The sequence below is a fragment of the Microchirus variegatus genome, assembly GCF_963457635.1.
Source record: "Microchirus variegatus genome assembly, chromosome: 5".
Classification (NCBI taxonomy): domain Eukaryota; kingdom Metazoa; phylum Chordata; class Actinopteri; order Pleuronectiformes; family Soleidae; genus Microchirus; species Microchirus variegatus.
This window is the reverse complement of record NC_139806.1, coordinates 12,700,800-12,725,093: the sequence shown is the minus strand read 5'-3', so window position 1 is coordinate 12,725,093 and position 24,294 is coordinate 12,700,800. Positions and strand designations below refer to the sequence as shown.

General features: G+C 42.5%; 2 protein-coding genes across 2 annotated transcripts; both read left to right on the top strand.

Annotated features, from left to right (window-relative positions):
• Positions 1-76: 76 nt before the first annotated feature.
• Positions 77-1,811, top strand: abhd8a (abhydrolase domain containing 8a; the record flags this gene model as incomplete). The annotated part of the gene is made up of 4 exons (XM_083890519.1): positions 77-882; positions 1,007-1,177; positions 1,277-1,493; positions 1,599-1,811. The coding sequence occupies 4 exons, from the start codon at positions 77-79 to the stop codon at positions 1,809-1,811; spliced, it is 1,407 nt and encodes a 468-aa protein (XP_083746645.1).
• A 2,897-nt stretch (positions 1,812-4,708) lies between these two features.
• LOC310927128 (lysine-specific demethylase 4A-like) lies at positions 4,709-23,075 on the top strand. The gene is made up of 23 exons (XM_083889395.1): positions 4,709-4,849; positions 5,789-5,947; positions 6,206-6,381; positions 6,539-6,653; positions 6,796-6,989; positions 7,396-7,445; positions 7,546-7,649; positions 7,760-7,897; positions 8,181-8,407; positions 9,305-9,471; positions 9,641-10,311; positions 10,558-10,665; positions 14,723-14,852; positions 14,987-15,162; positions 15,379-15,586; positions 15,872-15,951; positions 17,602-17,657; positions 17,999-18,107; positions 19,212-19,403; positions 20,619-20,789; positions 20,889-21,008; positions 21,488-21,580; positions 21,717-23,075. Exons 2-23 carry the CDS (start codon positions 5,810-5,812, stop codon positions 21,852-21,854), a joined length of 3,561 nt encoding a protein of 1,186 aa, XP_083745521.1. The 5' UTR covers positions 4,709-4,849; positions 5,789-5,809; the 3' UTR covers positions 21,855-23,075.
• Positions 23,076-24,294: the final 1,219 nt, after the last annotated feature.

Below are 24,294 nucleotides of genomic sequence, written 5' to 3'. Positions count from 1 at the left end.
ATTTAAATGTCCAAGTGCAAACGTTTCTGATTGATGATTTTGTTGTATTTGTGTGATGTTTCTACAGGGGAGCGCCATGCTGACCAGCATCATTGAAGGGATACTCTGCTGCCTGACTGGTAAGGCTGCCAGGCTGGTTTTGCCCCTGGAGTCATCAGAACCCTCTGATGGCTTTGAGTTTGTGGAGGTGAAACCTGGGAGAGTCCTGCGGGTGCGGCACATTGTCCCTGAGCGTCAGACCATAGTGACAGAAGAGCAATATCCATGCAAAGAGAAGACTGTTTGCAATAACACTGATGACGGCTCTCCTGAGAATAATGGGCACAATACTGGCAGCAGTGTCCACTGCAAGAGGAAGATCACAGTCTTTCGCGACGGCCAAATGGTGATTAAGAATCTTGGTGATGTTTTGCACTCTGAGATCCTGCAGTGTCAGGATGGGGATTTGGAGCCCAGAAGCACTGTGGAGGTGGAGCTGGCTGACTATAAAGAAATGGCTTCTTCTCCAGACCCGGGCCCTGTTCCTCCACCTCCTGGGGAACAGAAACCGGCTCCACCTCCTCGCCGTCATTGTCGCAAGCCCAAGCGCACGGTGTTTATCAACGCAAAGAGAGTGATCTCAAGTTGCAAAGGGATGGACACAGACGTTGCGCTGTTCTTTGTGCACGGCGTGGGAGGCTCTCTGGACATTTGGGGCAGTCAGCTGGACTTCTTCTCTCGGCTGGGCTATGAGGTCATTGCGCCAGATCTGGCAGGGCATGGAGCCAGCACTGCCCCACAGATTGCAGCAGCTTATACTTTCTATGCCCTGGCAGAGGATCTACGTGCCATCTTTAAGAGATATGCCCGCAAACGCAACATTCTCATTGGCCACTCATATGGGTGAGTTGTTTTAGGAAGCTCATTGGAGTGTCTTTGAATCCACTCCGCATCAATGCAAAAGTAACTTTTATTGTAGTATCTCCAACATTCTGTGTACTGATCCATGTTGTGATATTCTTTCCAGGGTGTCGTTTTGCACCTTCCTGGCCCATGAATATCCTGATTTAGTCCATAAGGTGGTGATGATCAATGGAGGGGCTCCCACAGCTCTGGAGCCCAGCCTCTGCTCCATTTTCCAGCTGCCATCTTGTGTCCTTCACTGTCTGTCCCCCTGTCTGGCATGGAGCTTCCTCAAGTAAGCGCTGCATTCACATTGATATTAAAAAAATATCAATAATAAAGTAGAATAACTGTAAAAGTAACACTTCCTCTCTCTTTCTCTCAAACCCCGTAGAGCAGGGTTTGCCCGTCAAGGCACCAAAGAAAAACAACTGCTGAAGCAGGGCAATGCCTTCAACGTGTCTCCATTTGTGCTGCGAGCCATGATGAGTGGCCAGTACTGGCCTGAAGGGGATGAGGTCTACCATGCTGAACTCACTGTTCCCATCCTTCTAGTTCATGGCATGTGTGACAAGTTTGTGTCCATGGATGAGGACCAGCGTATGGCAGAGGTATCTTTAATACAAAATATTGCATTTCTGCTGTAGTGTTACCTATAATGGAATGTTCTACAAGTGTGCATGTTCTGCATTCTAATTTTTTGAATCCTCTTGTAGATCCTCATGTTTGCATTCCTAAAAGTTATCGAGGAAGGCAGTCACATGGTCATGATGGAGTGTCCCGACACTGTCAACACCCTCCTCCATGAGTTCTTCCTATGGGAGCCCGACATGTCCAAGAAAGAAAGCAACAAGAAAGACACAGAGAAGACGGTTGCTGTCAGTGACACTGTCAACACACTGAAAATCAAAAAGTCTATGGATAAATAACCAACAAGGAGACTAGTTTTAACACTGGAACAAACTGAAGGCCTTTTTTGGTAGTTGGCATGTGTTCTTAAGGCTGCTCCCAGGCTGACAGCTGTTATATACAGGGCCACATCTTAAGGATGTGGGCGGCCACTGGTGCTTAAAGATAAAGCCAGACTTAGGGCAGGGTGCAAACTAGAGAAGGATGGAACAATTATGCAGTGGGTTTCTGCTTTGTTTTTTTGATACAAGTCTGTGCTCCATCATGTTATGTCTGCAAAGATACCTAATGTGATATGTGTATGACGTGTTTCTGACAAAGAACTAACTACTACAAGACAGAAAAGGGATAATATCCAATAATTCCCTTGACCTTCTCTGAGATATTTTGTACAGTACGACAACCCTCCAGTATGCCTTTATGAAAAAAAATAATCACCTTCACATTAGGCCATTCTCTGCTTTCAGTGAGAACCTGGAAAAGGAATGTACTTGATTGAGGAATTACAGATGCCAGAAAGGAATTTACCTGTGGATAATAATAGTTTATTAAGGAAATGGGTGAAAGCAGGGATGTGCTAAAGTACATGCAAACTTTAATTAACAATTGCACAAAATGCAAACATGAATTACATTATTCTTGACAAAAAAAACCACACAAAAATAATCACAGTTCACCTGCATACCTATTTATGACGTTTATATTGTGCAGTCCGTACCATCTGAAACATCCTCACTCAAAAATCACAGATGTTGTCAATAATATTGGTTCATTTATTTCCAAATTACAATGGAATTATTTTTCATAGAATGAATCCTTAATTTCAAACCTCAATCCAAAAAGTGTGACTATGTTAAGCACAATGTAATCAATCACACAAATTCTCGTTGCATGATAACAAATTAATATTCAACAAGGGATTTGTATAAAATGGTTGGCAAAAACAGATGTTCCAAACATGGAGCTCCTTCTCTAGTGGAAGCAACCATTTCTTCAAAACTACATAATATCCAAAGGATACAAGGTACCGAGGCCCTGCATGAGTTCAGAAAATGAAAGAGTGTAAGGGTTGATTCAGATACTTTAAGTATATTGTCATATTGAAAAACGACCAGTGCACTCCTCTCTAATCAATTAAGTGTTCTTCTTAAAAGTGTAAGTATTATTTGTTTTGCCTTTCTTCTGAAACAGCAACTGCCATAACAACTGTGGTTCTACTGACCGCTTTAAGCTGTTGTGTCTCATAGCTGATAAACGCAAACGAAAGTGTGTTGCTCCCCTTTTCCGCTCCAGTCCACCCTATTTATCGAATAGTGTTAGACTGACAGAATGAGCTAAATATTATGCTCAGTGAAAGACATTCATTCGTGGGTGTTGCTTTGTCTCATAGTGGGACAGTAAAAGCACAGTCTATGCTCCCCTGACAGTGCTTATCTAATGACTGAATAGTTCATACTGTTTTTAATAGCAGAATGCGTCAATTAGTGAATTTGAAACTGGGTTTCTATTATAGGGAATGAAATGAATTGGACAAAGGAAAGAGTCATCTTAAAAAGAGGGACTCGATATCCTGGCTGTTATATATGCATTTTGACAGAATGCTGATGCAACGTGAGTGGAATTATGCAAACGGAACAAGTAGAGAGAAACAGAAATGAAATGATGAAATTAGATAAACTGACCTGGAACTGACGGCTCCAAAACTTTATATGTTCTCTATGGACTTTCCAAAAACCAAGTGCTGCTGATGCAACATACTGTAAGCTTCCTTTGGTGTAATAGGTCAGTGAAACTGTATGGGCTACAGGGTGCATATTTATGTCCTCTTGCATATACAAATTGTCAGTGCTCATATGTTTTATCTTTCTCTCGTTGACAAAATGTGCTGTTATTATTGCATTTGTTCATGGGAATCATATTATATGCACTACCTGAGTATAGATGCACATAACATCATATATCCCATGAAGACAGTTGGATTCAGTGTATGAATGTGCCATTCCTGGCATGAAATAAAAAAAGATGTTCACAGTCTATGTGTATTTTGTGCTTGTTTGTTTGCACGCACAGAAACACAGGTGGGGTTTTATTTAGGAAAGGAGGAGGAGAGCAGGGAGGAAACCTAAGGCCAGATGAAGAATACAGCAGGATTAGTATCATCTTGCCTTTGCAGCAAGAAGACCCGGGTCTGTGACCGGAACTTTCTGCATGAAGTTCGCATGTTCTCCCCATGTGTGGGTGAGTTTTTTTTTCCGAGTTCTCCGGTTCCCTCCCGGAAATCCATGCAGATTTGGGGATTAGGCAAATTTGACACTCTAAACTGACTGTAGGTGTGACAGTGGATGGTTGTTTGTCTCTATGTGGCCCTGTGATGGACTGGCAACATGTCCATGGTGTACCGCCACCCCTGTGAGCCTCATAAAGAAGTAGAAGAAGGATGGATGGTATCATATGATCATCTTTAGAAATGTTTTTTCCACTCATAGCATGTAATGTAATTACTTAAAAAATGAATCCATGTACACTGTTTTTTTTTCATACAGATAAATAGTTATAATTTAATATTTAAAAAATTAAAATAGTTAATAGTAATAATAATAATAATAGATGATAATAATTATAGATAATAGTAATATCAAAACAGTATATATAATATAATATAAAAAAAACGTTTTGACCCTGAGATTACATTTACAGTACTTTTGAATACACTGTATAACACGCAGACATTAAATTATATTATGGCTGCTTAATATGTTATATTATTACTTTTAAAAACAGATTTAATACTTGAATGATTAATGTTTACATTCGCTACTAAATTTTACTAACGAGCCATGAAAGGCGCGCTCTGATTGGCTGAACGTGTCCCATGCGTGTTGTGGTAAACAAAATCCGAGCTGCGCGTGCCTGCGTAGAAGTGGTAATGGAGGACAGGGATCTACAGCTAGGTGTTAGCAAGTCGTCTTTTTTCTCGTCTGTACTCGAGGGTCGTTTCTGTCGATTGCGAGGTGTTAAGAACGCCGACGACAACTTCTGAATCAACCAAGAGGAAGTGGTGAGTGTTTACAAATCGAGATATGTCACTGCCGCTCTAGAGTGTTGGCTTCCTAGCTCACAATGCTATACTAGCCTGAGTAGATGTGGCTAAGCTAGCCAGGAACTGCTAACGTCGGTGGTACGACTCGGGTGTAGTCTATGTCTTGGGACAGATAGTTGTAAAATCAGCTGACAGGCCCTGTTGTTTGTTGTTTTTACAACTAACCCCGGTACGTGACGAGAACTTTGATGTTACGCGTGTCTATGTTTTGCGAAAAAGATGCCGTACGGGTGAATTGGTTAGCATGTTAACTAGCCATGGTGGGTTTTGAAAGGCAGGTTATACTCGCATCCCATCGCGATACTATCGGGAACTAGCCAGGTGTTGTTGCTCTGACAATTGAGATACAATGAAAACATGTTGACAGCGTCGCTCTTTTACGCGTCAAATTGTTTTACGCTATCTACTAAGCTAAATGTAATTGGTGTTTTATCTATGCTTTCGGTCTAGCTAGTGCTATGCTATGTACTGGAATTAGCGCACGTTTCTTGGACAGGTCAGCAAATGAGCTAACGTTCTTATCTTCCACAGTCGGGTCGAGTTAAAGAGCCGCCGGGTTAACCAATCAGGAGAAGTGTTTGCTTTCACACAGCCTTTTCCAGACAAGTCAATCCCCGCCAAACTTATTAGGAACCTAACGTATATGATCGGGTGAATTGAACATATTTGTGTTTGCGGCAATTTAAACTATCATTTATTTATTGGTGGTCTATTTTATTATTTATGACAACATAAGATAAGATAGTAATTTCATTAGTCCCGCATTGGGGAAATTTACATTGTCACAAATTAATAGATTGAGCAAAGATTATTTGGTTAGGTTGACATTACGCAACTAATTATAGAGTTTTTAAAATTGAATACGGAATCAAAATTATTCTCATTTACTACATACAGGCTCTGCCACTGAGATTTGGGATGGCATCAGACGGGGTTTCCCAAAATGGTTCCAAGGGGATCATGACTTTTTACCCCACCATTGAGCAATTCAGCAACTTCAGCCGCTACATCGCATATATTGAGTCCCAGGGAGCACACAAGGCAGGCCTGGCTAAAGTAAGTACTGATGTACATGTGTTTCTCATGCAACTAACAAGGCATTTTTGTCCCAGAGAACTGCTGCTCAGTCAATTTTTGGACCATCTTCAGTAAATTGTAGAGGTGCTTACGTGTATAAATCACAGTAGATCAACAGTTTTTGAAAACTATGCCATGTTTAAAGTAATTTAAATTATCTTTCTGATGCTTCGTTCAAAGCTTTGCTGGTGAATGATCATAGAAAACAAAACTCACCGTCTACTTTCCTCTATCAAGATTGTTCCACCCAAGGAATGGAAGCCTCGAGGATCTTATGATGATACAGATGATTTGGTGATACCTGCACCCATCCAGCAGGTGGTGACAGGCCAGTCGGGCCTTTTCACACAGTACAACATTCAGAAGAAGTCCATGACTGTCAGAGAGTTCCGAAGGATTGCCAACAGTGAAAAGTGAGACATGCTTTCTAATTTCTTATTCAGTTATAGTGCCATGAAAAGATTGTATACGCCAGGTCAAAAATGTCTGTTCGTAATATGTGAAAAACTTGTATGAATTCAGAAAGTAAATGTATGGTGTTGGAACTAATTGTTACTGATTCTTTTCCAGGTTTTGTGGTCCACACTATGATGACTTTGAGGAGCTGGAAAGGAAATACTGGAAGAATGTGACTTTTAACCCGCCGATATATGGAGCAGATGTAAATGGGTCCTTGTATGACCCTGTGAGTTACCGTAATTTAGTAGCCCTTGATGTCTTGGAAAATGATCAGAAAAAGACTTGATAAACCTAGGATACTCATAACACTAATCACACTCGTTTTTATCACCACTATATATCATGTGTTATTTGCTGTACTCCTGCAGGACATTAAAGAGTGGAACATTGGCCATCTGGACACCATTTTGGATACCGTTGAAAGCGACAGCGGCATTGTCATAGAGGGTGTTAATACACCCTACTTGTATTTTGGAATGTGGAAGACCACCTTTGCATGGCACACTGAGGACATGGACCTCTACAGTGTTAACTACTTGCACTTTGGACAACCCAAATCATGGTAAAAGAAAAAAGTATTTTCTTGAAAAGCAATTGAGCTTTTAATTCTTACACAGCTCTCAGTACAGCAGCAATTGTCACCAGATGTTGCCATTTTAATGTTCTCACTTGTGCTTGAAACCTGTGGTATTGTGGTAAAGGAAGTCTGCTGTGAGGTCTAACTTTGTCTTTCACAGTGAAATGGATGTCATTTATATCTTTACAACCAGAAGGTACACCGTTTGTATCTCATCAATGGCACTACAGTAGAGGATGATATACTAGAGTGCTTCGATTTAACACATTTATCTGGAGTGACCATTTATTGTTTTTTATTTATTTATTATTGAGAGAGGCATTGTTGAGCTGATGGATAAATGCACTATGCAGTTTACCATGATCATGCAAACTCATTTGTCTGTCTGCAGGTACTGTATTCCTCCAGAACATGGGAAAAGATTGGAGCGGCTGGCCAAAGGTAGGAGAGCGGTGAAATATTTTCTGCATGCGTTAACACTATAAACTTATGTTCGTCTGATTCATGTTGGATAAATGTTTACCCACTGTTTGTCTCTTAGGTTTCTTTCCTGGTAGCGCCCAAAATTGTGAGGCCTTTTTGAGGCACAAGATGACTCTGATCTCTCCCTCTATCCTGAAGAAATATGGCATTCCATTTGAAAAAGTAAGAGAATGTGTTGGGCTTTATTCAACAGGAGATCTCTTTTTTCTTACCTCGACATAAACTAAATGTATATGGCTGAGTTTCTAACTATTTTGTTTCTTATTTTTAAGATTACACAGATGGCCGGTGAGTTCATGGTAACATTCCCTTACTCCTACCATGCTGGTTTCAACCATGGATTCAACTGTGCGGAGTCCACCAACTTTGCCACAGAGAGATGGATTGAATATGGCAAGCAAGCAGTTCTGGTGAGCACTACCGAATGACATTCTTTTCTGTTTATTTCCACATTTAGCATGTATACATTTGAGGGGAAATGTGGTGCCAATAATCCATTGTCCCATGCTTTGATTTGATCCTTAGTTGAATGATGCAATTAATTCAGTGATGCTTCAGCATCGATCATCGCAGTAGATCCCAGTGTTTGATTGCCTAATAATAACGGATGGGACAGAAGTGCAACCCAACAAGCTTTCTTCAATGCTTTTTTCCTTTTTAATCACAATCTGTATTTGCTTTTATCTACTGTAGTGTTCATGCCGGAAGGACATGGTGAAGATTTCCATGGATGTATTTGTGAAGAAGTTCCAGCCTGATCGCTATGAACTGTGGTTGGCAGGGCGAGATACGGCACCCATTGACCACTCACGGCCCACACCAGAGGCTAAGGAATTCCTAGGGGATTCTTTCAATGACATCCCCAGCAACAGTAAGAGTTGCTCTGTGGACAGCGGTGGGGAAGACAGAGAATGGAAGAGGTGAGTCACTTCCTGCAGAAAAGTGAGTCCCACTATACAAGTGTAATAATTTGCTCAAAGATTTCATCACTCCTGTTTGACACATAGACAAGGTCATCATCTCTGTGACCTTGTCTTTGGACTTGCCTTTGTTAGAAGATATTTCACGTCAAAAAGCTTCTTTAATTCTGACCTAAACTTCAGTCTTTTGATGAGCGGTAATACATGTTTAACCTATCTAAAGCAAGTCCAGCTGCCTATAGCTAACTCTTCACACCAAGATTTATGCCTTTTGGGATGTTATCTTGAGTCATAGTTCAGGTGTTGATCTGATTTCAGCTCCTGCAGCTGCATGCTGTAATCACTGTGCAGCTGCTGGATGACACTGGCTGAAAGCTGAGTAGAAGGTTATAGCCATAGAGAGGGCAATTTAATTTAATATCTGTGATGTTTTAATGGCAGTTAGGTTGAGTTAATTAGATTAATTAAAAAATAGAGCCAAGAGATGCAGAGTTGTTTTTTCTTTCCCAACATTCACATTCTTGTTTTTCTGAGTCTCTTTTTAAAGCCCCTTGGTTTTAAGTAACTTTTTGTGAATACAAAACATACAATATGTATTTTATTATTAATAATAATAATACTAATAATAATAATAATAACCCTGCACTATGTCTGTTTGTGGTTTCATGTTGTCAAAAACAAAGGAAAAAACTCTGGGATTTAGCGGTTGAGGCAGTCAAGTAACATTCAATGCCATCTGTCCTTTAGATTGTGTTTAAAACCATGTATTTGGTTAGATTCTTCGGTTATGCACCCCAAGACATTTGTCAGTGAGCATACAGTTTCCTGGTTATGTAAATCAAAAGGGACTAAGTCCATCTGTTCTCGGTCTCCTGTCTTCATCCTGTAAATCCTTAGCACTGCACAGAGGATAGAGACCAAAAGACATAGGGTGTGCCTGGAGGTGCCTGAGGAGGTTGTTCCCAAGGATGAAGATGAGGAAGAAGAGGCGCAGTATGGGAAGCGTCCCAGGCTAAGCCTCATACCCCCACGTACTATGTCACAAGATGGCAAGAGAAATAAAGGTAATGTAACCTTTGCATCATAGTACTGGTTATTAACATTATATGAGTGCTCTGTCTGAAAATCGACTCCTGTTTACTACTAGGGCTGTTTACTGCAATTGATATCAAAGAAAATAAAAATGGAAAGCTAATTTTTTCCCTCACTTTCAAAACAAAACTTAATTTGCAGGTCCACCAAAGTTGGTCGTCACACCAACCAAGCTCACTTTGATGGATCCGTTTCACAGAGGCTTTGCCCAAAGTAATAGTGATGGAAGCCGACTCCCACATTATACCAAGACGCGAGCACCAGCAATCTCCTCTCAGTCCCATGCCAGAAATGGACATCTGTCAGTTTCAGTGACACCTGCATGGACAGAAACTTCAGCGCAGCCTGCCCGCAAAATGGGTGTAGCCAGTCTGCTCTTCCACAGGACTCTGAGTCCGAAAGACACTCTCCAGGTGCACAGCTTCACTCTGGAAAAACGGCGTCAAACACACACACAACTCCAGGTTCATAGTTATGCCAGAGAGCATCAACCCCGTCATCTCCAGCACAAAACCCTTACACAGTTTCACCCTCAGTCATCTCAAGCACCAATCTGTGAAAAAACAGAGCCACAGCCAGAATCTAAAATCTGTCTTACCAAAGTAGCACCAACTGAAATAGAAGTACCGATTCCTGCAAAGCAGGACCAGGAAGTGGAAAAACCCAACATGCCGACATCCACTGAAGTCCAGGCTGAAGTGAAGACACCTGAGGTTCAGCCCACCAGCACGCCTGATTCTGTCCAGGCTCAGACACAACCTGAAGAGTTGAACAAAATGGAGAAAGACATTTCCAAGAACAACAAGCGAAAGGTCAGTGACTTCACTGTTTCTCGTGTGTCTCTCCTTTTGCACAGGTATTTTAGTGCCAAGTTCCAACATTGTCATTTCAGTCAAGATAAACTGCTGTTTTTTATCTAACTTGAACTGTATGAGTCTCTTTCAGCTCAGCATGAATATGAATTACTACTAACAAACCCTTTTTCAGACCACAGAAAATAATTTATCAGACACTATTCTGAAATTTATCTCAACTTTTCAATGTTATTCAAACTACAGAGTACCCAATGCCCCCTCGTGGATAGTGGCATTGTCACCGTGAAACACCCCGTTCCTGACGAGAAACCAAAGCAGAATGAGATGAAGACGATCGCTCACAATCATCAAGTAAGTAGCTGCTCGCCGTGGAAACATTATCAAACAGAATGATTAGAGCTGCTTATTACCAGGAAATGTGTGCATACAGTACAGAGCTCCAAATGTTCTGCAAAAATAATAATAATAATAATAATAATAATAAATTTTATTTGTAAAGCACTTTTCATAAAGTTATCTCAAAGTGCTACAGAAACCAAAAAACAAAATAAACAAAAGACTAAGAGAAAAATCAGACACGATTAAAATCAGACACGATTAAAATCAGCAGAAGAAAGAATAGCTAAAGGAGGAGAAGAAAGTGCAGAAAAGAAAATAAAAACATCTAGGAACGACCTAGGAAAGCCTGTTCGAAAAGAAATGTTTTAAGCCCTTTTTTAAAGGCATCGACAGACTGGGGTTGTCGTAGGTGTTCAGGGAGGGAGTTCCAGATGTGGGGGGCAGTGGAGCAGAAGGCTCGGTCTCCCATGGTGCGGAGTCGTGTGCGGGGCTGATGGAGGAGGTTGGTACTTTGGGACCGGAGGTTACGGGTGGATGAGTGAGGGGTAAGGAGGTCTTTCAGGTATTGTGGGGCGTTGCTGTAGATGCAAAGGTGGGTGATGAGGGCGATTTTGTATTGGATTCTTGAGGTTATGGGAAGCCAGTGTAGGTTCTGAAGAATGGGGGTGATGTGGTCGTATTTGCGGGTTTTCATCAGAGTTCGGGCAGCACAGTTCTGAATGAATTGAAGTTTCTGAAGGTGTTTGTTGGGTATACCGATGAGCAGGCTGTTACAGTAATCAAGCCTGGAGGAGATCAGGGCGTGGACGAGTTTTTCAGCATCAGAGAAGGTGAGGAATGGGCGGAGTTTAGAAATGTTCTTGATATGGAAAAAGCAGGTTTTGTACAGATGTTTGATGTGTTTTACAAAGGTAAGTTGTGGGTCCAGCTTCACACCGAGGTTGGTAACTGAGGTAGAGAGGGGGATGTCTTGACCAGAGAAGGAGATGGTGGTTATGGGTGATGACTGGACCTGATGAGGGGTACCAATTTGTATGGCTTCGGTTTTGGAACTGTTCAGCTGGAGGAAGTTGTGACTCATCCACGCCCTGATCTCCTCCAGGCAGTTGGAGAGGGCTAGAGTAGGTGATGATGAGTGGACCGGGGTTGAACGTAGGTTGGGGTCAGTTCGGAGGTACAACTGAGTGTCATCGGCGTAGCAGTGAAAAGAGATGCCGTGCCGGCTGATGACACGACCCAGTGGCAGCATGTACAGGATAAAGAGGAGGGGTCCTAGGACAGATCCTTGGGGGACACCGCATGTAACAGGGGCTGTTTGGGACCTGGCAGAGCCCAGGCTGATGTACTCTGTCCTGTCGGCGAGGTATGAGGTGAACCAGTCCAGTGTGGAATGATGGAGACCAATGTCGGTGTGGAGGCGGCTTAGGAGGATATGGTGGTCGACAGTGTCAAAAGCCGCTGAAAGGTCGAGAAGGATGAGCAGGGAGGGGGATCCAGAATCGGCAGAGATGAGAAGGTCATTGGTGACTCTCAACAATGCTGTCTCTGTACTATGGGCAGTGCGGAAACCAGATTGGAATATTTCAAACAGTGAGTGAAGTTGTAGATGTTCCTGTAGCTGTGCGGCAACAGCTTTTTCAAGCACTTTAGACAGGAATGAAAGATGGGAAATGGGCCGGTAGTTTGAGAAACATTCTGGGTCGAGGTTGGGTTTCTTCAGGAGAGGCTTGATAACGGCAGTCTTGAGTGAGGGCGGGACATGGCCGGAGTTTAACGAGTGGTTTATTATTTGTGTGATAAGAGGGCTTATGACAGACAGGTTAGATTTGATGAGTGTTGTAGGGATGGGGTCCAGGGGGGAGGTGGAAGGCTTCATCTTTTTGATGAAACCCTCAACTTCGGTCTGTGTGACTGTAGCAAAGGTGCTGAAAAGTGCAGGTTGAGGGCAGGCAGATGGCAGAAATGGAGCTGGGGAGCCTGAGAGCTGGGACCGGATGGAATTTATCTTGTCTTTGAAAAATGCAAGAAACCTGTTGCAGTGTTCTACTGTGGGTTCTGTATGGGTTTGGTTTTTGGGATTAAGGAGATAGTTTATGGTGGAAAACAGCTGTTTTGAATTTCCTGGACTGTTATTGATGATGTTGGAGTAATAGATGGACCGGGCTTCTTTAAGGGCCGCTGCATAGGCCTTCTGGTGATTTTTGTAGGCCAGCTTGTGTACCACCAGGCCAGATGATTTGACACTCCTCTCAATGGCACGGCCAGCAGCCTTCATCTTGCGCAGTTCTTTCGTGAACCAGGGGGCAGTGCGGGAGAAAGACACAGTTCTTGTTTTGAGAGGGGCATGTATATCCAGGAGGCAGCGAAGAGAATGGTTGTAGTGATCGACCGATTTGTTGACTGATGGAAGGTTGACTGAGGCCAGCAGTTGGAGGTCAGAGTGCAAGATGGCAGGGTTGATGTTTTTTATGTTGCGAAAATGAATATCGCGTTTAGGCTGGGGGAGGAGAGATGGGCAGGAAATGTCCATGGAAATGATGCTGTGATCAGAGACGCCCAGGTCATATACTGACAGATCTTTGATGGAAGGAGAGTCTGTGATGACCAGGTCTAAAGTGCGCCCTCTGGTGTGTGTAGGTGCATCAACGTGCTGTGTGAGGTTGAGACAGTCCAGTACATGAAGGAAATCAGCTGCCAGGGGGGAGGAGGGATTATCAATGTGAATGTTCATATCACCAAGTATGATGTTATTGGAGGATAGAGAGCAGAGCGAAGTGAGAAGGTCGTGAATCTCTGTGATGAAGGATGGGTGTGGTTTGGGCGGCCGGTAGATCAGTACAGCATTGATCTTGGAAGGGGGTTTTGATTTGAAGGCCAGATATTCAAACGAGGACACATCAGGTAGAGACAGAGGAGACAGCTTGAGTGTGTCGCGGTAAATTACTGCCAGGCCACCACCTCGGCCAGTGCAGCGAGCCCTCTGCAGGTAACTGTATCCAGGGGGGCAGGCTTCATTTAATGATGAAGGACCTCAGGTTGGTGCCAGGTCTCAGTGAGGCACATCAGGTCTATATCTTTATCAAGAATGTGATCATGAACCAGGCTTGATTTATTAGACAGGGACTGGACATTCAAAAGTTCAGTTTTAATGTGGGATTGATCAGTAGACCTCTGGATGGGACAGAGCAGGCTGGGATCCACACCTCTCTTTCCATCACGCACAACATGGCACAGTCTCGCGATGTTTCCGCCGGCGATATTCCTTACCGCGGTGGCAGCACTCTGATGACGTATCCGCGATGCGACAGGAAGAGCGGCGAGCCAGGTGGATGAGATGGAGCCGGTGTCGGGAGGCTGGGTGTAAATAAACTTTCTCCGCGAGCTTCGAGCTGTAAGCTGTGCCAGGGTGGCGGGTCCATTTACCTTAGTAATGAGCGGCGCTGGCTCCGGGAAGATAGGACGGATCCATCGGCTGCATACGAACCGGACAGGGGGAGAAGATCCTAGGCGCAGCTCAGCCGAGGAAAAGACTCTCAGGTGAGCTTTGAGACGGGCGATCACACCGGCACGTTTCCCACGTCTTCTAGAGCGCTTTCTCTGGGGGAGAGGGCATAACAGCCGGCATCGGTGTTTGGAGCCGCAGGGTCCGTTGGAGCGGGACTTTTGGTCACGATCCCTCCGGGGAGAGACAGTAGGCAGTCGGCGCAGGTGATCGGGAATGTCCGCCAGCACCGGTGTTTCCTGATCGAAAAGTGGGCGATCGGATGGCAACAGGGACTCTGACCAAGCCCTGAGGTCGAGGAGGGTTTGGCGGTCGTATGCCAGTAGAGCAGAAACATATCCGAAGGCAAAAAGCAGTAGGAGCAGGAAAACAGACATAACAGCGAAGGAGCGAGGCTGACGGCTTGCCAACACGGGCGCCATCTTCAACACACTTACAAAATCAAGATGACTTCTATGGAGCTTATTCATTAGCTGCTACACTAAAATATCAAATAGTGTAGCAGCTGATGTTAATTGGTTTTGATTGAATGTAATTTTTTTATATTTTTTTTGTCTTGCAACACAGTTGTTGCTCCAGCAGGTGGCAGAAGAGCAGTCGTATTGTAAGTCAGTGGTAAAGAAACAGCAGCAGCAGGAGCTCCTCAGTAAGCTGCCTCGCCACCACCCTCTAATCAGAGAGGTGCACAGTGACGATGGTAAGCACATTATCATCATCTACAGTTATTTTGCAGACTTTCTCTTTCATAATTGAAGTTCCTGACCCCATTCTGTTCTTTCTAATAAATAAGGTTTTTTTTCTTGTGTCATACATTTCTACATTTCCATGTAGAAATGTATGTAGATATAGAGGTGGAACAAGAGGAGAAAGAGGAGTGGGCAAAGCCATTAGCACAGCTGTGGCAGAGTCGGCCATTTAACCCTGAGGCAGAGAGGGAGTACAACAAGAGAATGGGACAACAGGCACCCTTCTGCGCCATCTGCCTAATCTTCCATACATACCATCAAGTGAGAACTACAAACAGTTTTTATTTTAATGAAGCAAGTTGTTTGTAGTTTTTACATCAATATACAGTGAACAGCTACAGTTTGACAATGCTGGCTGGCATTTATTCAAAATGAGAGTTTGAAGCAGGCATCAGAAACAAAAAAGAATACATGCATGTGATGAGTGTATGAAAGAGTATTTTAACAAACGCATGGATTTAATCTTTTTCCCTTAAGTCTGAGTCTAGCAGTGGACGTTCCAGCGTGATGATAGTGAACCGTTCCAGAGGCAGTCAGTGGTCCAAACCACTTATTCCAGAAATGTGTTTCAACACCCAAACCAGCAAGATGAACCAGGAGGGACAGCTGTCGACTCCCAACATTGCAGAGGACGGGACCAGCCGGCTTGTCAGCTGTGCTCAGTGCTGTGTCCGTGTGCACACCAGTAAGCCACTCTTCTGTCACTGATGGTTACTTAGTATCAATCATGCATGGTTGGAACGTGGAAATTAAATGTAATGTGTGTTTTGTTAATTGTACCATCCACACACTGAGGTGTAGAAATGAATCACTTCTTCAGTTATTACTTGTCAGTCTTTGGTGCAACGAGCTCTTAAGATTTAGTTGGTATGTTTCTGTTCTTGTAAAGGCAAACGGTCACATCACCAAACTGTGAAATTAAGGACATAATTAAATGTGTGACATGTTTCCATTCTCTTCTTTTTCCCAGGCTGCTATGGTGTGTCGGCTGATGAAGAAGAATTAGACGACTGGCTGTGTGCGCGCTGTGAGGCTAATGCCATTACTGAGGTGAGATAAATGGGTCATGGCACCGACTAGATCCCCTAATAGTTTTGGAATATTTGGATGAGTAGACGAGTGTCACTGTCAGGACAGCCCAACATTGAAACAGTAATCGGGATACTTTGTTTCAGTAGAAATAACTTTGCTTAGTGTTGAAATGAATTCAATGGCCCTACATGCATAATTAGGCAGTGGAAATATTTGTTGATGGAGCAGTTAACCACAGCCCAGTTCCCCGGATTACAGAACAGACAAGCTTCAATTGTCTTTTTACCAATAAAGTGGTATAAAAATACCACTGTGCTACTCAACTTGTTGGCAGCTCCTCTGTTGTCACACTTGAGTAAACTCGGCACTTACTCTGTGGCACAGAGGGCGTTATTGTTCCATTCCCTTTGTGTCTTAGTTTCTCCTGACTCTGTTTGTGAACTCCATCTTGAACTTTCCTTTGCCTTCAAGCATTCCTTTCTGCTCAGAACAATAGGTAGACATTCTGGGAATGTAGCCCAACACACACACACACACACTCGCACACACTCACACACTCACACACCTGACCACCAGTGGGCAGTGCTGCATTGAACCGTTCATTTTGATACTTCAAATCACTTTGATTTCACACTGTTTTTTCTTCCAGTTTTGGAAACAATCAACTTAAACTTGATGAATATTTGTAGCATATAGAAATAATTATATAGCTTGTTGGAGCTTATCTGATGCCACAGATTTTCTTTAAGCAAGCTCTTGCAACCCATGTTATTACTGTGGCTAAGAGCTCTATCAGTGCTCACTACACTTCCCCCTGACCACTCATGTGATTTACTCATGTGATTTGAGTCAGTCAACATTTACAGTGTTTCCTGTAAAATGTGGCATGTTTTTTTTGACATCCACGGAGAAAGGCATGGAAAAACTGTGATGTGTTTAAATTATTTTATCAGTTAACAGCAGACTTAATCCAGACAGCTGCCATAGCAATTGTGCAGGGGGATACAAAAGCAAACGTATTTTACTTGATGTTTGAAACCGTGCATATGAAGAGTCCTGTGCACCTTTCCTTCATACATCCAATCAAATGTGTAACTGAGAGGATGTGAACGAGCCACCCAACAATTAATATGCACATTACTCTAAAACACCCTCTCTGGCACATTCTTCCTGAAGAACAACAGCAAATAATGTAGTAATGTGTGTTCATTTACATTGCTGTGTAACACAAAGAAAATATTAATTTGTGCAAAATCAGATCAGAAGATCAGTTATTAGCGCTCAATACCAGAACACGCACACCCACAGAGGGAGACCATTGTGGTGCAGATTTACAGAAAAGATTGGTGTAGTTGTGCGGGGTCAATTTTTGCTTCAATTCACATTCTGATCCACATACTCATCAGTGTTTTTGTCACAAAATAATTCATGTTTGTCAAGTTTGCAGAGCGCTCAGCAACTTCTCAAAACAGCTCGAGAGTTTGCGCTGCAATCCACAAAGATTAACGAAAAGTTCATGATAGCAAGCATAAGCAGCATTTTTGTGCATACACATTATCCTCCCCCATTTAGGCTATACTGTATACTATATTATGAAGTCAGCTGCTTGAGGTAGAATCTCCAGAATAACAGACATTGTTGTATTTCCCTGTCCTTCCCTTTCCCTAGGACTGCTGCCTGTGCTCTCTGAGAGGTGGAGCGCTGCAGCGAGCCAACAATGACAAGTAAGTAAAACAAGAGAATTGTGCCACCAGAGAGCACAATAATGACGAGAAAAAGAAAGTATTCAACATGAATTCATGATGTTGAGCCTGGGCATACGGTGTGTTTCTGTTTGGCAGATTGTTCACGTCCAGAGATATCTGTTGTTTTGAGAAAGTTTAGTCAAAGCTCAAAAATGAACTTCTACCTTTTGTCCCCACAGTACATGGGGTTGAACACTATATTTATTCATTTCAATTTTGCAACCTTGCTGGCTACGTGCTGTAACATTTCCAGAAACATTGCAACCTGGACATTGAACTATTTTGCCCCTAAATCTATCTTGTGTTTGCTTTTCACACAGGTGGGTTCATGTGATGTGTGCCATCACTGTGCTGGAAGCTTGCTTTGTCAACATCACTGAGCGGAGCCCCATCGACCTCTCTGCCATACCACTGCCACGCTTCAGACTGGTACGTCCTTATGTGACTTTTTTTTGTCAGACCTCACACTATGAGTCTGGTTTTGGCCCGAAGCAGAGAAAAAATCTGTGGCCCAAAATGTCAGATAAAATATTGTTAAAACATATAATTCATATTTTTAAGGTTATTTAGTGCTTAAAATGTAAATCATTCCACTGTAAGTAATGTCATAGTTGACAGCAACTATAATGCCACATTTTTTTGAATCTGTTAATTCGACATTGGCTGATCGAAACCAGTTAAATATTAATGTGCTGAAGTGAAAGAGGAATGATGTTGGTGATGTTCCAATAGGAAGCGGATAATAGATTTTTAAGCTTTGCCCGAGCACAAGACTACCAGTATTAGACACACCACTTATGTAGCTTTATGTTCAAAGTGTAACCCCTGAGAACTTTAGGTACCAGAAACTTCAAATTACCCTATATTACTTCCTACTACTATTTCCTTCCAATAATTAAATTTACCACACTTTCATTGTGGTTGTAGACTTTCCATTGTGTTGGTTTAAATGTCTTAATGAGTCGATTCTATTTTTTCCCTTGACTCATAAACAGGTCAAATTTCCTGGTATACAGGGGTTTACCTCAGTGGCATGTTTTGTGGTTCTCACTGACAGTGAAACTGACACAGACCCTGTTGTTTGTCCCTGCTCACTCACTTCCTCTTCTCGTATTCTCCCCTGGAAATTTCAAAATAATCAGAGTTGTTTGTATCTTGAAGACGAAGTGAAAGGCTGACGCTGCAGTTGTCCTTTCTGTCTGCACACACTAATCCAGTGGAAATGTAGCAGGACTTGGATTACAATAGGTGTCCTTGTGTCTATTGTTGTAGGTCTAGATCTCAGGGGGTCCACTTCTAAATAAGTACATATGATGTCAGGTCCAAATCAAAAGGAAGTTGTGTAATTTCCTTTTAACATATCTGCATTCCATGTCTGTCTGTCTGCTTCTTTTGTTCACTATGATCATTTTTATTTTCGGTCAGCTTCCCCCTCATCCTCCCCACTTGTCTCATTTCCTTTCCCCCCCTTTCCTTCCCCTTTTCCTTTTGAACACCCCCCCTCCTTATGCCTCGTCTTTGTCGCCCTGGCAGAAGTGTGTGTACTGCAGGAAGCGGATGAAGAGGGAAGTGACGGGCTGTTGTGTCCAGTGTTCCCACGGGCGCTGCTCCACGGCGTTTCACCCCACCTGTGCTCAGGCAGCTGGCATCCACATGCACCCAGATGACTGGCCGTTTATAGTCTACATCACATGCCACAGACACAGAGCGCCTGTCATTCCTGAGGTATCACTGCAAAATAACAGTCACTTTAAGATATAAGGTAACACTTTAGATTAGGGAACACATATTCACCATTAACTAGGTGCTTACTAACATGCATATACGTAGCATACCAACCCTTTATTAGTAAATATTGAGCATGTATTAACACCTTGTGTAGGAAAAGTCTCAATTCATGTCGTAATAGAGGTAGAATAAGGTTATGTAGAATAAGGTGTTAATAAGTGCTTAATGATTACTAATAAAGGGCTAGTATGTGACTTATTTACGTTAGTAAGCACCTAGTTAATGGTGAATATTTGTTCCCTAGCTCAGATTAAGTTCAAGGGGAAGCTGCAGATTCATGATTGTAATGACTCACAACTGAACTGACCTGCATGTTGTAGGAAATAGCCTCGTTTCTCGGGAGAGTATTTGTCGGTTTACCTTTTTACCTGATTTTATTAGCTTCCCCTTCATTAACACCACTCACCCTGAACATAGTGCTGTTTTGAAACACAACCTTGAGCTCTTAGTGTAGATTTTAGTCATTTTCCCATTGTTTTTGTTCTCCATGTAACCAGATTTCAGTCCATTTTACAGCAAGAAGCTGATCAAACCAACAGGCACAGACATGCTCAGACACACACTGAACTGTATCTCTGGAGATGAGCGTGTGTGTGTTTTCAGGATCACACTTTGCACATCTTTTGCGAAATTTCCTAATCTGTCCTTACACAATGTGCAATTAGGTTTTAAAGCGGTTAATCCTCTCTGATCTCGTTATGGCCTTTCCCAACTGTTTCCCATTGTGAGTAAGACTTCACCAAAATGTCCACAAATTACTTCCATCATTGCATATAACTGCACGTACAGTGTGACGACGCCTTTGTGCTATTAGAGATTACTGACAAGTGTGCCGTTTTTTAGCAGCACAGTAACTGTCTGGAGATTTCAGCTCTTGTGGTGTTGCGTGAAGCCAGCTCTGCTTCACTAATTGGAGGAGACAGACAGATGTTTGCGTCTGTCAGGAGACATGATGCAGCAACGTTCACTGAATTTTAATTACCTGTGAAGTTTTGTTCAGGAATCTGGGCTTGTGTTTAGATCCTAGTCTGTAAAACTCAACTAACGCATCATAAGGTCTTGTTTTTTGGACTAACAGACACTACAGTGTAGGTCTGTAGACTGTTTTTTCTGCCCTGTGACATTACTAACACTTAATCTCTTGTCTTTTAGCGGAGCAAGTCATCCATGCGAGAGTTGTCAGTGGCCCAGAGGGTGATCTGTAAATACAAAAATGGCCGTTACTACCACAGCGAGGTGGTGGAACTTACCACAGCCACCTTCTTCGAGGTGGTCTTCGATGACGGCTCCTACAGCGACAACCTTTTGCCTGAGGACATCGAGGTGAACATTGCACGTTTCATGTCTCTGCTGGTGCACAAAGTATCAGATGTAAACCAACAACTCTGAATGTTCACCGCTTGCTCTGATTTGCGTTTGCAGAACCGCGACTGCGCCCGTCTCGGTCCACCCGCTGAAGGTGATGCTGTTCAAGTGCGGTGGACGGATGGGCTGATATATGGAGCCAAATTTGTAGCATCACACTCGATCCCTATGGTCATGGTAAATTCCCCCTCATTGACTCGGTATCTACAAAGCTTAGGGGTCATAGACCTGTGGTTTTGTTTTGCACACACTCATTAATTATTGTAAACAGATACAGACAACACATATGCATAGTTGAGTGATGATCCCTTCGCAACATACATGTTTGATGCTTTACACAACTGTATGTATACAGTTTTACTGTAGTTTCACTTTTTTTTTTAAAGGTGAACCTAAAGAGATACTACTAAACAGAGTGTTCTGAACAGGGCTGTTTTGGCAGGGTGATTGAACTGCTGTGGTGCTTTTTGACCAAAGCATGTCACAGACATGCTCATTAGGACATCAGGGAACTATCTTAACCTGGAGAAATAGGGTATAATGTGGGACCTTTAAGTGATAAAGTAAATACATTGACAAAATTCGTTTTTTTGTGCTGATATAGCATCTCCAATGTGTATAGTGATGGTTTAACTTACATGTGTGTGAACGTTCAGGTGGAGTTTGAGGATGGCTCACAGAGTACAGTCAAGCGAGACGACATCTACACTCTGGATGAAGATCTGCCCAAGCGAGTCAAGTCACGATTGGTAAATGAAAAATCTCCCTTTTTTGTGTGTGTTTTATGATTTGTGACTTTTAACATGCAGGTCATAGCACTTGAGTTTTGTAGCAACAAACCAGCTCTGACATTTTCTACCCGGTGTTGTTTTTTTCCGTCCTCAGTCGGTGGCGTCAGACATGCGCTTTGAGCTCTTCGCGCAGAGCAACGTCAGAGAGAACTCCAAAAGACAACGGGTCGTCAACTCTCGCTACAGAGAGGACTTCGTTGAGCCCGTCATTTATCGAACCATCATGGAGTAACGTTTTTTTTCCCCTTTCACCTGCTTTCCATCAATCCTTCACCTCATTTAATCACTGCAGAGAGCTCCTTGTTGTCTGGTTTTTGGCTACTGCTGATAGGAACATCCTCCTCCTCTGTCACAGCCTTTCAGGTTTCATATTTATAAACTACGGCTGGGACTTCAAATGACTTTTGTGTGCATTAATTAATATCATTAGCCTCCTGTTTCATCACAGTCTGTAGATTTTCTTTTTTTTCCCCTCAGGAAGAAGCCATCAATGAATTATTAAATGATGGAAAATGTTGGGCTGTCCACCTGGAGCAAAATGAGAGGTTGTTTTTGTGTTTTTTTCTATCACCATATTTAGCAGCTATCAGTTTAACACAATGGACTGTTTTTCTATTGGCAACCTAAAACTCTTTACACACAAAAAAATAGATTTCCATGATATTCATCATAATATTTGACAATGCTTGGTCATAATAATCTTTTAAAGGAAGTGTGACCGTGGGAAATGTTTTTGTTGTTTTGTACGTGACTTTAAACTAAAGCAGAACTGTACACTTTAAGCCCAATCGGTTTTTGAAAAATGACGACGTTAACAATTTTACTCCTACATCTAAAGCATAAAGCATGGTCGTTTTCAGACACGTGTTTGAGATTGTACTGGCCACATCATGCACTGCGTGCTTCCTGCTCATTGGAACGACGACACGCATCTACTATGAAGATTAAAAAAAAGACGACTATAGATGCGTTTCAGTGGCCCAAGCCTTATTTTTGAAAGGGTCAAGCCTACTTTAGTTTTTCTAAAGCTCAAGCTTTATTACACGTGTTGTAATAACAATTTAAAGTTGTTCCTCTCCTTTTATTTATGCGATTGCATTACATTTGACAACAAAGCTATTTTTGTCATGTCCTTTTCACACACTGTAGAGAACCTGAGATGTATTTATATTTATTATATTGACGGGTTACAGAAGCTCTGTTTAGATGTAGCGTGTGTTTAGCTATAGAGACAAATGTTGTCACCAGGCTATAGTTTGACCCCCCCCCCCCCAAGTCATTTTCAGAACGATGCAGGTTTTTCCTTTCACTTTCAGTCCCCTGTAGCTGCCTTAAAATAGTCTTGTTGTGTAAAGAGTTGGCATTGGAGATGCTGGCTGCGGGACAATGTGGTGGAGCGGACGCTTTTCATGGGTTCTGATGTCAGTGTGGTTTCATCTCGGCTAATGTCCAAAGCAGCATTCAATCTGTATCCTTTGTAAACATCAACTGAGTAAAGTTTGAGATAAAAAAACAAAAACAAACAAAACTTGTATTTTTTTTGTTGACAACTACAAACATGTAAAGATGGAGGCAGTTCTGTGTGTGTGTGTGCGTGTGTGTGTTTGTGCATGGTCTAAGCCAATGGGCCTGCAGCTGGGCCCAGGCAGGATGAGTCTTGTGCAAATCACTGCTGGAATCTGATAAAAACAGAAAACACCAGGTTATTGAACTGTGTCCAATTTCTTCATCATAATTGATCCCAAGTTACATTTAGTGTAGTATCTTAAATGTACTGTGTTTAAACTTTAGTTGGAATTATTTTCATTTGGCACAAATTGAAGATTTAATAATTATACTGAAACATATGCATGTACAGGCTCTTGCCTTGGCAGCAAGTAGAGCTGGGTTTGGAGTTCACATGTTCTTGCCTTGTGTGCAGAATTGCAGAATTGAGGTAAAGGCAAATTTGACACTAAACTGATTGTAGGTGTTGATGTGAGAGTGAATGTGTCTCTCTGTTGTCCTGTGATGGACTGGAGACTTGTCCAAAACATGTACCCCACCTTTCGCCCCCCTATGTCAGTTTGGGTCTGAGTATTTCAGAAACTGCTGATTTTACTGGGATTTACACACCCGACCACCCATCTTGTTGTTGTCTGACGTCACAGGAAAATGACCAGATTGATTCCAATGATATAAATGTAACCGTAAATGAACTAACCATCATCTTTTGTTTTTCCCCTCCTACCAGTGTAACAGGTGAGTGAATCCCAGACTACATCTCTACCTCATAGGACAACATTACTCCCATTAATCACATGCTCAGGGACAATAGAATAAAATTATTATATGCATATATGAAGCTACATTTATATCGCTCTTTTCTGTTGAAGAAGGAAATCATTACCGATTGAGATTTACGGACACAGCGTGTTAGCATTGGTGTGGCCTGAGGGAGTGGATGCTGCTCTAAACTTTTATTGAAAGTCGCAGTCGTGACTCGTCTGTGTCGATGAAATGCCTCTGGGGAATTCTTGGACTGAGTCACGCTTCAAAGGAACGCTCACTTCTGGTGCTGTAAAGGGGCTTCCTCTGTAAGATCGTGTAATTTACGATGAAAACTGTTTAGATGAGTAGAATGTATAGATGTGTGGTGGTGTCTTGTGGTATGGTTTGACCACTTTCGCTCT